This window comes from Phycodurus eques, chromosome 6, assembly GCF_024500275.1.
Source record: "Phycodurus eques isolate BA_2022a chromosome 6, UOR_Pequ_1.1, whole genome shotgun sequence".
Lineage (NCBI taxonomy): Eukaryota > Metazoa > Chordata > Actinopteri > Syngnathiformes > Syngnathidae > Phycodurus > Phycodurus eques.
This window is the reverse complement of record NC_084530.1, coordinates 9,864,271-9,880,743: the sequence shown is the minus strand read 5'-3', so window position 1 is coordinate 9,880,743 and position 16,473 is coordinate 9,864,271. Positions and strand designations below refer to the sequence as shown.

Sequence of the window (16,473 nt, the reverse complement as noted above, 5' to 3'; positions counted from 1 at the left end):
CTTTTTTTTTTTTTTTAAACTTATTTTTTCTTAATATTAACTGATGAAAATCTCGTGGGTGCGTGCGTGGGTTTTCTTTGGGTACTCCGGCTTCATCCCACATTTCAAACTCATGTTTCAGGTTCATTGAAGACTCTTGTTCATAGGTGTGAACACAGATATGTATGGGTACAATTGACACGCCCGTTTTGAGCTCTCTGCCTATGGCGACGCTAAGCTAAGAGATCAAAGTCGCCAGTGCATTCAATGTGTGTGGATGGCAAGAAAACCAAAAGACCAAGGATGTTGGCACATTGTGCTGCATACGATTGCCTAAAACGCCGTATAATTGTGACAAGGGAACTGGGACTACCTTTCACATGTAAAGAAACATTTGTTGTTGTTGTTTTCAACTGTTGTGTATTGATAGCTTACGCTTTGGCATTGACAAAACAGTAACCCTTGTGAAAATCGGTTGAGAAATGAGCAAGTTACAACCTAATTTCAGTATCCATGGAATTGACGACCTCCCCAAGATGGCTGCCACGTAGGCACGTTGGTTAGCTAGGCTACTACAGTGCGTTGGCGTATCTAATGTTCATATCTATGGGCTTGAATATTCATGTGATTGGTGTTTTTCTATATGTGCCTTGAGCTTGGCTGGCACCTAGTACAAGGTGTACTCCGCCTCTCTCAAAATCAGCTGTGATAGTCTCCAGCTCACCCGAGAACCAGATGAGGTTACGCGCTAAAGAAAGGATGGATGGACAAAAGTAAATGAGAAAATAAGAAATATTCCCTACCCAACAGTGGGAAAATTTTTTTTTAAACTTCATCTTTATCCAGATCTGCATTACAATGTAATGGTTTCCTCTATATGGTCAGTATCTCGCCCCTCCAGAAATTGTCAGTTGGTGTGTGTTAAAAGTGGTTAAGTATTTCACATTATTCTTCTACAACCCCAATTCCAATGAAGTTGGGACGTTGTGTTAAACATAAATAAAAACAGAATACAATGATTTGCAAATCATGTTCGACCTATATTTAATAGAATACACTACAAAGACAATATATTTAATGTTCAAACAAATAATTTGCAAATAATCATTAACTTGGAAAGTTATGGCTGTAATACGTTCCAAAAAAGCTGGGATAGGTGGAAAAAAAGACTGAGAAAGTTGAGGAATCCTCATCAAACACCTGTTTGGAACATCCCACAGATGAACAGGCTAATTGGGAACAGGTGGGTGCCATGATTGGGTATAAAAGGAGCTTCCCTGAATTGCTCAGTCATTCACAAGCAAAGATGGGGCGACGTTCACCTCTTTATGAACAAGCGCATGAGAAAATAGTCGAACAGTTTAAGGACAATGTTCCTCAACGTACAATTGCAAGGAATTTAGGGATTTCATCATCTACGATCCATAATATCATCAAAAGGTTCAGAGAATCTGGAGAAATCACTGCATGTAAGCGGCAAGGCCGAAAACCAACATTGAATGCCCGTGACATTCGATCCCTCAGGCGGTACTGCATCAAAAACCGACATCAATGTGTGAAGGATATCACCACATGGGCTCAGGAACACTTCAGAAAACCAATGTCAGTAAATACAGTTCGGCGCTACATCGGTAAGTGCAACTTAAAACTCGTCTATGCAAAGCAAAAGTCATTTATCAACAACACCCAGAAACGGCCCGAGCTCATCTAAGATGGACTGATGCAAAGTGGAAAATGTTCTGTGGTCCGACGAATCCACATTTCAAATTGTTTTTGGAAATTGTGGACATCGTGTCCTCTGGGCCAAAGAGGAAAAGAACCATCCGGACTGTTATGGGCGCAAAGTTCAAAACCCAGCATCTGTGATGGTATGGGGCTGTGTTAGTGCCAATGGCATGGGTAACTTGCACATCTGTGAAGGCACCATTAATGCTGAAAGATACATACAGGTTTTGGAGAAACATATGTTGCTATCCAAGCAACGTCTTTTTCATGGACGCCCCTGCTTATTTCAGCAAGACAATGCCAAACCACAGTGTGCACGTGTTACTACAGCGTGGGTTCGTAGTAAAAGAGTGCGGGTACAAGACTGGCCTGCCTGCAGTCCAGACCTGTCTCCCATTGAAAATGTGTGGCGCATTATGATGCGTAAAATACGACAACGGAGACCCCGGACTGTTGAACAGCTGAAGCTGTACATCAAGCAAGAATGAGAAAGAATTGCACCTACAAAGCTTCAACAATTAGTGTCCTCAGTTCCCAAACGTTTATTGCATGTTGTTAAAAGAAAAGGTGATGTAACACAGTGGTAAACATGACCCTGTCCCAGCTTTTTTGGAACGTGTTGCAGCCATAAATTTCTAAGTTCATCATTATTTGCTAAAAACAATAAAGTTCATCAGTTTGAACATTGAATATCTTGTCTTTGTAGTGTATTCAATTAAATATAGGTTGAACATGATTTGCAAATCATTGTATTCTGTTTTTATTTATGTTTAACACAACGTCCCAACTTCATTGGAATTGGGGTTGTAAATAACAATCAACGAACACTTTCCAGTTCATCACCAAAATGTAATGGATTGTTCCATGAGGGAAGGTTTCCAGGATATCACCAATATGTATGCTCCTTTTCCATTATACACTACCTCATCACTATTGACAATTGTCAAAAGCAGGTACTGCCGTGTTCTCTTTCCAGCCTGTGTTCCAAGTGTTCCGACCTGATAACAGTATGGTTGATAAAAAACGCTACTGGTGTTTTGTTTTTCCAAGCACATTTCCCATCTCTGTGTCACTGTGACTTTTGAAGATACACGGATAGAAATGACAAAAAAAAAAAAGAAAACACAAATGGACATTCTTTCTGTTGCTGAGCTCTACTTTGCTGCAGCAGCCCGTTTTCTTGACAGAACCTGTGACTTTATGAACTGAGCACCCAGAACTGAGGTGGGTAGAAGTAGGTATATTGCTGCTTATTGTGTGTGGGAGGTGGAGTGTTGTGTGTTGTCTGTGCTGCTGGATCCTGACCAGCTCCAAATGTCATTGGAGCACTGATGCATGATGGGTGAACATTCCTGCTAATAAACACTAAGCTGCTATAATTGAGATCGAAGAGGGAGCTTATTCTGTAAATGAAAATAAAATAAAGATGGAACGCAGTCATGCATAAATATCACTCAGGTCTGTTACAGTCAACAAGCATAATATAATACAACAGTGCAGCAAGTCTGTCATATGGATGTTTATGAGAACTCTTGTTTCCTTTAAATTGTTATTTTGGAGGCAGCAATTAGTGCTGCCGCTGCTGCTGAGCTGGTCTGGTCTTGCCAACCCCAATTCATTTAAATGGACCAAACACTGATTCAATCACCAACATTCTGTTAATTGGACAAATTTACACTCATACATGCAGAAAAATTCTCTCGCTGTAGCTCCCATCTGTGGCAAAGGGCAGTAACACTAACAGGTGGCCAGACAAAAAACACGAGATTCCCCGATGAGAAAGTTTTCATGGACGGCTTCCCTTCAGTTGAAGATGGCTTATGTCAGGCAGAGCTGTTGAAAATCGGTGAACGGGGTGACGGGTGCGGTACACAAATGTCACAGGGGTTAGCGGTCGTGGTCACCTTGCTTTGGGCTGCAGATCGCGGTCGAGCTCCTCTTGAATAAACACTGTCAGAGCCATTAATCTGCCAGAAATTTAATCAAGTTTCAGCTTCAATCACAACGTACCACTGTGCTCAAACACCATATTGTTTGTGGCGCAGTTTATACAGTTGACACGTGTAAATGTGACTGAATCTTTGACACTTAGAACCACCATAACCCCCCCCACCTCACTAAGGCTACCCACCCCCCTACCACCCCAAACAGTCACGCTGCCTCTGGATGTGAACAGATTGAGTTCACGACGAGGACAACGGTCTATTGAGAGACACTGAAGAGAGAATGTAAAAGCACGAGGAGGAGGGTGCTGCTGCCGGATTTGTTACACAACGCTGTGTGTGTCTGTGCATGAGTGTCTGTCCGTTATGGCTTGTAGAGTTTAGGGGGCTTACTATATTTTGGTGAGGCTACAGCTGTTGTATTTTGACGTGCACAATTCCACTCATTTAGCAAATTCCTGGAAATTGGTCAAATAACTCATTCTCAGGTATACTCTAATTTCTATGCATCTGAATCATTTTATTGTTGTTGTGTGTCTGTTAGTATTTTCCTGGGTTCAATCCCCGACCCGGCTGTGTGGAGTTTGTATGTTCTCCCTGTGCCTGCGTGGATTTTCTCCAGGCACTCCGGTTTCCTCCCACATCCCAAAAACATGCATGGGTTAATTGTCCACTCTAAATTGCCTGTAGGTGTGAATGTGAGTGCAAATGGTTGTTTGTTTATATGTGCCCTGCGATTGGCTGGCAATCAGTTCAGGGTTTACCCCGCCTCCTGCCCGATGATAGCTGGGATGGGCTCCAGCACACCCTCGACCCCTAGTGAGGAGAAGCGGTACAGAAAATGGATGGATGGATTTTGTATTTATGGGCCATAAAAAATACAGCCAAATAAAAATGGTTATTATTGCCTGTAAATGTCCCCATTGTGGGACAAATAAGGATTCACAAATTTTATTTTAGTGATTGCTGTCTGCAAATACGCCTAGTAAGGAGAAGCGTCTCAGAAAATGGATGGATGGATAGTACACGTGACAAATGTGTATAATTACAGTATAGTTCAGACAGTTTTTCTGTTTTAAAAGCTGCTGAATGCATGAACAAATAAAAACAAATAGAATTCATGGTCATTGTTATGGAAACAACTATAAAAAGAAGTTAAGCAGTTTTCTTTAGCAAAAAAATCATAAGAAAATTGGATTGTTTTCATTCTGGAGATAAATGTTTTAGTTTGGTACAGTATTTAGTTGTTTTTTTTAAATTATTTTGTGAAAAGTTGTTCAAGGTACCAATCTAACTGATATGTACGCCTTTTTTCGGTTACTAACCACAATGGAATAGTATTTATAATTACTGTATAATAATTATTGGATGAATGACAGTTGTCACTCTGCGATGACCAATACTGGATGGTTAAAGGTCCTAACGGTACAAAACCGACGCAGTACCACAACATGCCAAATTTTTAGCACATACAAGACGAATGTCCTCGAGCACTTTGCTGGGTCTACAAATCCTAAAATGACAATGCGTCACTGTTTAGTATTTTCAGTTGTAATTTTTATTCAAAGATCATTAACTTCAAAGGAATATTTACGCCAGGATGATTAAAAATTGCACCAGAATGTCCAAGGTTTTCCCAAAAGTCTCCTCCATAGGTGAACAAGAGGGTGAATTTAATATCAGGTTTAGGTTATAAAACCAAGTTATCCCTTCACCTTTGGTTTAGGAGGGAAAGTGGTCAGCTTGTATTCATTTTGGTAAATTCTCACCAAATGGATTCTTTCCTAAATGTCTTCCTCTTGTTCCTTCCACCCTTTGAACCAAGATGCCATCTGGCAGAGCTCACATAGGCCCCACCCCTTCCCTAATACACTAGCAGCTTATCCTCAGCTACAGCAGCCACTGATGCAATTTTGTATATTCTGTCTGGTCCTCTCCCGGTCAATGACTATTCATCTCCTTACGCTCGTTAAGGAGGTAACTGTCAGCTCCATCAGTTTTCATGTTGTTTTCTGTCTGATAACGCAAAATTGGACAACTTCCATCAGCATCGTTTGACATGACAAGCACTTTCATTTACTGTATTTCTTTTTTGCTGTTGTTGTTGTTTTTTGTTTTGCATTCTCTTTAAAATTGTTGTATCCTACAGTGTCAGCTAATCTGGAAATAAACAATGGGCATACAAATAATGAGCATGCTCAGTGCTGCGTCAGTGTGTACCAGTGAATGTCTTTAGTGGGTCTGCAGTGTGACACATTTGTTTTGTATGCCTAATAAGTTAATCAAATTGGAGTGCAGATTTGATTTAGTACTGCCATGTATAACTGAAGATGCCAATAAAACTGAAGAAAATTAAATTAATTAGTTTTGTTTTTGTTTTGAATTTTAGATTTACTTTCTGTTGACAGAGTTGTTTAGAAAAGCTGATTTATATTTGTTTTAAATATTGTTTTCAGTGCTTGTTTTGCTTGGAATTCTGTGTGACATATAAGGGAACAACATTTTCATGGTTATATTGAATTAGAATTTTTCTTTTTTGTAGTCTAACCAGTCCACCTCTCTTGATTTCCTCAGGTGTAATTCAGACCGGCAGCCATTCGGTGAAGAAGTGAGGCCAAACAGTAATGAGTGTGGACAGCCACCAGGGAGTTGTGACCACCCCTCCCCTACCCAGTGGTGGGACTAGAGAGCGCTACTTTGATCGAGTCAATGTCAACGATCCGGAGTACCTCAGAGCCAGGAACATGTCGGCCGACCTCCGGCAGGACTTCAACATTCTGGAACAGAAGAAACGGGTCACGCAGATATTACAAAGCCCTGTAAGTTATGATAACCTTAGCTTTACCCCCCCTTCAGCACACTGCACACCTAAAGTCTGGTATGCTTCTCGTGTGTGAGTGCACTGATACATGCCCAAGTATAGTCCATTTCCACACATCTGGTACGCTTGGAAGTGGGCCGGCACGATTAGCCATGCACATGCACATGAAAGCGTGCAGTGTAAATATCATATAATTATGAATAAATAGTGCAATAGAAATACACATGGTTAACACATTCGAGGCCAGAGGGAGACAGGATAGAGAAGGGAAATCTAAGGTCAAGTTCGGTAGTGTTCGAATGGCTAGTGTGAGTACGCCCAAAGACAAATTTAACAAAATGATTACGTGCATATTGGTGAATCAGGTCCAATAGCATCTAAATCTCATGGCAGACCACCAAACAAAAATGTCACAAAAGGTAAGAATTATGAAATAATGATCTTGTCTCAATTTACTTAAGAATTTACCGTGAAATCTGGATCTGTTTAAAGGTGCCATATTTTACCAAATCAACTTTTTTCTAGTGTTTGGGATGTAATATTTGCTCTATGGTGCCTCAGGAAACTAAAAAAACCTTAAAACTAAACTAAACTAAACTTAAAATCGTCTACGCATTCCTGAGTTCCAGACATTTTTCTGCCTAAAAGGCCCGAAATTAGGTCATTCGAATTTCTCAAGCTTATCTACATCACTAGCGAAGCTCTCCGTCTACATTTCTGCTACCGAGCCAGCGCTGTCAGCATAACAAAAACGTGTGATCTCACAAGTGGGTCTTCTACACGGAGACAACCAATCACAGGAAAGTGGGCTGTCTTAGCAAATATGGATAAACGGGATACAAAACTGGGTCAAACAGAAGTAGCTGTCAGAGGGGCCTTTTCTGGACACTGTTATGACAAAACCAAGCTGTTTTTTGAAATGAAATTGACATTTTTATACTTTTATATTGGGACATTTTATTGGTATAAAAGCTTCAAAGCTGATACATGTAGGAAGGCATGACCTATTCTGTTGTATGAATGGCAACAGGGGATACACAGGTTTTATTGTACCTTCAGCCATCTAATGGAAGAGCATTTAATTGTTCCGCCAGTCGCTATATGTTGCTGGCTTACATAGAAACAATACAAATATATTTGTAATAAATCATGTGGCCATAAATGAACACATTTTGGGACAAATTGATTGAAATGTTATCATTTCCTGCAGCACCCCTGATTATCACTCAGTACATCAATATTGTCAAAATGATTCCCTTTCACAGAAACATGACATAAATATCTGAGGACATTATAAAACATTACCATGCCAGTAGTTGGCAAAGCCATTCTTTGTAAACAAACACTACAAGCATGGTTTAGAATTTGGCATAATGTAAGTATTGTTACTCAGTTGGATGCATTAGTTGTAAATGTACACTTTGCTGGAGAAACACTCTAAGCACAAATGCAATTTTCGTTTTGGCTGGAACACACTTGTAATGTGACATCCATGCCCAGACATATGTTCTCCATTTCCACAATCGCCTGCTTACATTGTTTACATGGAAACGACAACTGTTGTTTTCTAAAACGTCCACTGCTTTCAAATGTTTGCTTTTTGGGGGCTCTAAAGCACCATTGTCATGTCAACGAATGGCCCAAATGAAGATATCTATTGTTAGTCAAAGCCGTTTAACCGCTTTTAACAGTTTTTTTGTGTGATGTACTGTAATGCATTCAAAATGGCATGTGACAGCTGTAGTGCGAAGAGGACGCAAATTTAGTTGGTAGCGGACACCCAAAAAACATAGATGTCTTGTTTGCACAGTTGAGTTGCATATTTATCACGAAACAAAATGAAACAGATACTTAATACATTCACATGCAATATACTCTGAAGCCCAGTTTTCCACAAAGTGGTACAGTTCTATGCAGATGTGATTTTCCATTTCAAAGTATTGAAGACTTTCCATATGGTTACCTATGATTGGCTAGCTCACGACTGAGAGGGTTTAAAGCTGTATTTGTTTCTAGATAATGTTAGACACACCATTGTGCCATGTTGTGTTCCTTTTCCTTGTTAAATTCTATACAAGTTACTTTGAAATGAATCCTTTCAATGTCCCTTTATTTTCCTTCAGTGACAATGAGAGCCGAAACATGGTTTATTGAAACAAACTGTGCCATGGCAAACTGAACTGACCTGTACTGTTTGGTGGATTGAGACATAATATACAGGGCAGACTACACAGGTCCTTGCTATTATATGATAAACGCCCTTAATCGGTTCTGTGGTCTCGCTTCAGAACCATGAAATAACTGAAGGGAAAAAGAATCCCGGAAGACCTAATGGAAAACCAGATGAACTCTTTCCAAACCTACACACTAATAGTTTGGATAAGCACTTGCAATGGACTTTGCCCTTTTCTGCTACCCAAAGGTTTAACAGGTAGGTTGTAGCATTTTCAGCTATGTTTTTGAAATGGCTCAACGGAATGTCAGTGGCAGGCTAAGACCCTAATAGAAGCACCATAATATACCACACCCTTGCTCAGCTCTACCTCCAGAATTCTTCAAGTGGCCAGCAGCCCTCATGCGGGGTCAGGTTTTGCTGCCGTCGACAGTTTAGTGAGGGTAGGGCATATTCTTGCCAACACTCGTAATGATGTTGTTTGCTTTTCTATCCGTGGAGGTCCAGATTCTTGAGAATTACATGAGGTTTACCAGACAAACTCAGATAAGTACTGGAGGTACAGTTTGTGATTTTGGAACTCCAAGGATATACATTTGCCAAGTATTTAGTAAGGCACACAAGTTTGTGTAAGAACACAGTTCGAGGGTGCTTTGTAAGTGAATGCTGCAATTCCAATAGTTTGCATTTCATAAACAGCAGACCATGTACACAAGGTCCTAGGGTTGTTTTGTCTCCCTATTGTCCCCAGATTTGATTGCATCCCAGGGAGGAACTCCATGGTAACACTCATGAACCTATTTAAGCATAGTTTAGTGTTGTGTCTGTGCCTTACGCTTTGTAATTTGCCCTTTGAACAGTTCACACCACATTTTATGGCGATGTTACAACAAACCTGACCTGTCATTTCAGATCTAATAGTGTCTGTAATGTTTCTTCAGCGCTGTTGACTCAAAGCTGTTGTTCAACTGAAGTGCTCCTGGATGTTTGTAATAGGACGTTGCAAGTCTGGATGTAGCCATAATGCTCAAGTTTTGTGTGCATTCTTGTGTGTGTGTGTGTGTGCGTGTGTGTGTGTATGTCTCCTTTACAAATGTGCAACTTGGGTCTCTGGGGCGTGGCAACAGTGAAAGATTGTTGGTAAAAAAAAAAATAAATAAATAAAAAGCCACGCAGTTCGTCCGACGTTGGCTTGTTTACAGTGCATCTTGCGTACAGTGCACGTCTTTTGCATATTAGCTTTAGTGAGATGCCCGGCTTTGGTCAGACACTCGAGGGGGTTGAAGGATTAGTGAAGTGAGGCTACATTCAAATCTTAATAACTTCCCCGATAGTGTGTAGCGGACTTATATCAGTGCAAACATTGCACATTCGGTATGCTTAGCCAAGTGAAATCCGATGCTAGTGCTGTATCAAAAATGTGGCCTTGACCATGATGAGCATCCAGACCCATTTCTCCGAATCCATATTGCACAGTGTCCAATGGACTGTTTGATGACATCATTGGTTAGCGACTATTTTGTCTGTGACATGACAAATCGTTTGTGACTGATTGGTCATGCACTCGGATGTTTTTATAGTCAGTCAATGGAGTTTTGAATATCTTATCTGGGGAATAGGTCCTATGTCCCAAAGTGATTATTTTTCGGTCTCTTATACACACTGTCATCTTTAGCAAAAATACAAAAACAACATGCTGTATGCATCAGGCGCTCAGTGGCCTCCTTCTCACGATTTGTCTTCCTTTCTCAGTTTCTCCTTCTCTTTATGTTTGCTTTCATTCCAGTCTTCCAGGACTAGTGGGCCCGTAGATTACATGCTTCTGGTGCTCAGATTGCAGGTTGCATTTAAAGTCAGACCAATATAGACCAGGCTTGGACCGAGTCACCCATATGCTTCACGCAACTGTGTTTACTTTTTGGAAGTTGAAGTCTATATATATACTAAAATTTTAAGATGCAGCTTTCATAGAGAAAAGCACATCCCTAATAGGTTATCAGTGGTAAACTGTTTAATGTTATTAATTACATTAGTAGTTAACTTCTTTTTACAATTGATAATGTTTTGTTTTTAAATACAATGTGAGTTTCAACTGCGACACACCTTTTATTACACATATATAATTACTCCGCATTTGTCATGACAGTTAAGTGTGTAAGGACTGTTTTGTAGTTAAAGCATAAAATGGAAGGTTGCTTTCACACTTACGCGACAGTCATTAAGAATGTTAAAACATGATTTAAAACATGTTCAGTTAATTACTATTTATGATACCATAGTTTAAGTGGAGAACAAAATAAGTTTCCATTTCTTGCCTATTAGGAAAGTTGTTAAACTTTTAAGATTCCATTATACTTTTCTATTTCTATAAAATGCATACAGAAAATGTATTCCAACTGACAAGATTGGAAATAGCACACACCTCTGTGTGTAAAAGTGTTTAGTTTAAACATACAGTACATGATGTTGAATACTGGATATGTGTGATGAATGTTGTCACCAGTTTAAAACTAAATAAGCCCTAATAAAAGGGAAAACTAATATCCTTTATAGAATGAATGCATCTAGTTTGTGTGCTCTTTTTTCCAATGTACTTGACTTACTCGCTAAATGGAGCAAGATGATTTGTTTGACATTTCCTTTAGGGGGTCCTGAGAGGCTTTTTTGTTTGCTTGTTTTACTTTTATAAAATTTATTAAAAAAAAAATAATATATATATATATATATATTTTTTTTTAACATATATGCAATTTTTTTTTTTTTTTTTTTATGCAGACCCTGGCAGCAGATTTGCAAAGCTAAGGTCTCTGTTTTTTGGCTTCTGAAAACTACTTAGCCGTCATTTGCTCTGTGGTCTAAAAGGTCATATAATGGCAGCTCTCTATTAGGTTTCTTCTTTTTCTCTTTTAAAGTCCGTATGGTCTCTTTGCTAGAACATTAGCAGTTGAACTTCTTCCAGAGATATCGTTTTAAATCCACTTTTTCTCGCAGAGCCAGCTGTTTCACTCAGGCATTTCTCAGTATCTCTTGGGTGATGAACTGCGTGAAAGCTCCACAGATTAGTGGGTAGGACAATTTAGTTGAAATCTGCTCATGTGCAACTGCAAAGGCCAAGACTCTATCAAATGGTTTTGGTTGTTATAACAGATATTACTCACATCTTACTTTGCCAGTTTCATCTCAAAATACACAGCCATACTGTATATGTTTATGTACCATGTCATAGAACGCAACCAGTTTCCAGTAATTCTCAGCTCAAATGAAACTGGTATCTATGATTTGAATTACAGATTTTTAACTTAAGATCAAAGAAAGCAATACCATTTTACTCACAACATTTTTAACATGATCCAAATAATATTAACATGTTCTGTGGAAAAATAATGTATCACCGGTGCACTAAAAATGCCATCATGCCACAGAAACAATATTTTGCAAAATATTGTTTATTATTGTCATCAATTAAATGACTAAACTTAACTGACAATGTTGTAGTAGCGCAAGACCTCATTTCCACCAATGTGCATTTAAAAACAAGCAGGATGATATTTATGAAGCAGGAACCTGTTTCGCAGATGTGTTCATAGAGGTCAAATTGGCGTAATCGATGGCGCTGCCAAGCCTGCAGGCAGACACTCTCCTGCTCTGTAACACTGTCACGTTGTTGGCTTTTGAGCAGCAATTGTGCTGCTTACATAACAGACTGAACTGGGTCCCAGAAAGTGTTAGGGAAAAACTGTTTTATTCATCTTTTTGTGCCTTATTGAATATTGATGTTTACTTAAAACATAGCTCATCGTATTCTAGCTTAAAGTCATGTTTGTCATAATAAATGGGAAAGGAACATTGTACGATTAGTACTATTAGTACTCATTTGTGGAGGCAAAATGCTCAAGACCACGCTATCCGAGACCAAGACTTGGCCAAGACCAGAACTCGCCATACAAGTACAAGACCAAGACTTATTTGAGTCGAGACCTAGTCAAGACCAAGAGAAGCAGAGACCCAGACAAGACAAATACCATAAAATCAATTTTAAAAACCATGACAAGGTTGAACAGTTAGAGTCTCCACTCTTTAAATTTTCATTTTCTTTTAAATACATTTGACAGCCAAAAAACACAGCGTCTGGAACTCTTTCAAAGCACAACATGCAAAAATCTCAAATTGTGATAATTTTTGTCAATAGATTATTGCAACAAATACATTTTTCTATTTAAAAATGAAGTGCAAGTGTAAAGCTAGTTTACAAGCGCTGCTAACATTACAAAGAGCGGACAAATAGCCAATTTAGTTGATTTGGCATAAACTACAGCCCAAGTATGATACTGTTAGGCAAAGGCAATTTAACGTGTAATTAAAACCTATTTTCAGAAATAGCTCAGAAAGACAAAACTAAATTTGTTGGTGTTACTTACAGTTTCAGATTACCTGTGTTTTTGTTTTTGTTTTTTTTCCCCCCTTTTGAGATGCCGGGTAAAGCCCACCATTGTCTCCGCCGTTTCAGTGAGTTAAAGACCTCAGAATTTGCACACTGCAGAACGTTTTCGTTGGCATTTTGTTTTACATATGAAGTATTTGTGGTTGAGGAAGCCAAATTTAATTATCATTGATGAAGCAGACATCTTGCTCCGGACTCTTCCTTGCTTAATTTCGTACTTTCATTTTGCACCTTTCACTTCAGGTGAGTCAAAAACACCGCGAATGTTGCAGTCATTATGGGAATGGTGGGGGATAGTAACACAAGAATTGAAGGTATTGCTTGTTTTACCAAGTGCTTTTCCTTATTGTCACATTAACAAAGTTGAAAAATAGCAGATCGGTGCTAGTCTCAATGGAAAATCAAGCCGATCCAAGACAGAGTCCTTCAAAAGTCCTTCAAAACGTGGTCTCGAGACCAAGACTCGTGTGTTACAAGACTAGCAAAACTGATGCCAGACACTTTATATTCAGTGCAAAGCTGTTTGTGAGCTCCTAGTGACTGTGGCATTGTCATAATTCATGTAATACAAGTTTGGGAAACACCTCATGTAGTGGTCTGGTAACAACAAGCACAGATGTCACAATGTGATGTAGATTCACCTGATGCTTTATGGTTATTGCAAAAAAAAATCAGCATAAACAAGTTTCTTGATGTTGTTTTTGTTGGGACAGCGGTCCGCAGGGTTACCCAAATAATGATAGATCCACTTTCAGCTCTGGAGTTAATCCGTTTGCAAGAGTCAAATCCCAGCTGTCATAATCTTCTTGAGAATGCAGTACTCACAAACTGTTGAGCAGATAGATGCCTGCTAGTGTGTGTGTGTGTGTGTGTGTGTGTGTCTTTCTGACTTACGTGTGCCTTTTGAAAGGCTTCAAGCAGCTCTGAATCCTCAGTGCCTACAACTGATGATATTCTCTGACATAACATTAAATATACATGCACAATCTACTGTGATCAATACAAGAATGTTGAAAGAAATTGGAATGTGGACGCAGGCATGTGGAGAACATGCAAACTCTACAGTCCTGAATCGAACCCTGAACCTCAGAACTGTGAGACAGGCATGCTAACCACTCGTACGCCACAATAACAAAATTGCTAAATTAATACATTTATGACAACGTCAATAAAAACAGAATTTTTAAAAGCATGCTGTATCAGAACGTGTGCAGGTTCAATCGTAATGATCGCATTTGTTTTCCGTATTAACGAGCAGAAGTCCTCCAACACAGACCCAAAACATCGAACTCTACAGCTGAGCTTTGATTCTGCCTTTAGAACACTGACTAAAATGTAAATGTGATGGAAAACAAGTGTCTTAAAGAGAGAACTGTCCGAAACAAAACCCTGAACTGTCACAGTCAGACATCCGCTTTGAGTCAGTCACCACAGCAACACCACCACCAGGGACAGAGGAATGTTTGGCCATGGGTCACACCCAGCAGTGCACCGGGACTCTAGGTGTTCCAATAGAGGGGGTTGCTCCAGTTTTCAAAAAACACACTCACGTAGGCCTGTTCTGTTGGCAGAACACAAGTGGATGATCCTGTGGTTGATGTGTTAGGTGCAGAGCTATGACTTAAAGTACTGCGACGTGGTGCTGAAAATCCGGCATATGATTTTTAAAAATGTATTTATTTATTTTTGACGAGACAGCGCTCTAGAGTACGACTAATTTGGTCGCATATGTGCCCTAACTTCTGAATGGTGCGGCTCTTGTACGTCCAGCCATTGGAGGAAGAAAGAGAGGGAAAAAAAAAAAAACCTCCACCACTTGAAAGCACAAACATGAAACCAATCATGGTCTCGAAACCAATTCGAGAGGGTGAAGAGTGGGGATCCTGATTGGCCGTGTCTGTGGGTGTGTGTGTGCATGCTTTTGAAATGCGGCCACTGGCATAGTATAGCAAAGCATAGTTCAAAAGTCGAATGCCACTACGATGATGTGTTAACATTTTGGATTCAAGCCAGAATAAGGCAGCCATCCCCCTAACACAAATGAGATGGTATGTCGAATTTGTATGAAGTCGCAACGAAGAAAACACAATTCAAAACCTCAAAGTGACAAAAGCCATCTTAAACACAACCATCCCACCCAATTTCTTCTGCTGGGAACAAAAAAACACTGTGGGACATTTCGTGTTTCCCGTCAGCTTGCAATTATGGAACCCTTTGCCCAAGAATGAAAATACAAACGTGACATCATATATGTGTGCACATATGCTCACTTTATATACAGTGGCGTGTACTCACTATTGTAAGAGATTTAGCCATTGAACATGTTGACAATGCAGCTTTTAAAGTAAGGCTGCAGACTTTTGAAAAGTACAACCCCAATTCCAATAAAGTTGGGACGTTGTGTTAAACATAAATAAAAACAGAATACAATGATTTGCAAACCATGTTCAACCTATATTTAATTGAATACACTACAAAGACAAGATATTTAATGTTCAACCTGATCAACTTGATTGTTTTTAGCAAATAATCATTAACTTAGAATTTTATGGCTGCAACACGTTCCGAAAAAGCTGTGACAGGTGGTAAAAAGGACTGAGAAAGTTGAGGAATGCTCATCAAACACCTGTTTGGAACATCCCCGAGGTGAACAGGCTAATTGGGAACATGTTATACCCAACCATGATTGGGTATAAAAGGAGCTTCCCTGAATTGCTCAGTCATTCACAAGCAAATATGGGGCGAGGTTCACCTCTACTACTATGCAAAGCAAAAGCCGTAGATCAACAACACCCAGAAACGCCGCCAGGCTTCTCTGGGCCCAAGCTCATCTCAGATGGACTGATGCAAAGTGGAAAAGTGTTCTGTGGTCCGACAAGTCCACATTTTAAATTGTTTTTGGAAATTGTGGACGTCGTGTCCGCCGGACCACAGAGGAATAGAACCATCCGAACTGTTATGGACGCAAAGTTCAAAAGCTAGCATCTGTGATGGTATGGGGCTGTGTTAGTGCCAATGACATGGGTAACTTACACATCTGTGAAGGCACCTTTAATGCTGAAAGGTACATACAGGTTGAGAAACATATGCTGCCATCCAAGCAACATCTTTTTCATGGACGCCCCTGCTTATTTCAGCAAGACAATGCCAAACCACATTCTGCATGTGTTACAACAGCTTGGCTTCGTAGTAAAAGAGTGCGGGTACTAGACTGGCCTGCCTGAAGTCCAGACCTGTCTCCCATTGAAAATGTGTGGCGCATCATGAAGGGTAAAATACGACAACGGAGACCCCAGACTGTTGAACAGCTGAAGCTGTACATCAAGTAAGAATAGAAAGAATTGCACCTACAAAGCTTCAACAATTAGTGTCCTCAGTTCCCAAACGTTAT

General features: G+C 39.7%; 1 protein-coding gene across 5 annotated transcripts in view; it reads left to right on the top strand.

Moving 5' to 3' along the window:
- The window catches only part of add3a (adducin 3 (gamma) a), a 104,696-nt gene that overhangs the window by 59,098 nt on the left and 29,125 nt on the right, over window positions 1-16,473 (top strand). For all 5 annotated transcript variants that reach the window (XM_061678427.1, XM_061678428.1, XM_061678429.1 and 2 more), the window contains exon 2: window positions 6,222-6,466. In XM_061678427.1, coding sequence (XP_061534411.1) covers window positions 6,272-6,466 — 195 coding nt within the window. In that variant the 5' untranslated portion in view covers window positions 6,222-6,271. The remainder of the gene's footprint in view (window positions 1-6,221; window positions 6,467-16,473) is intronic.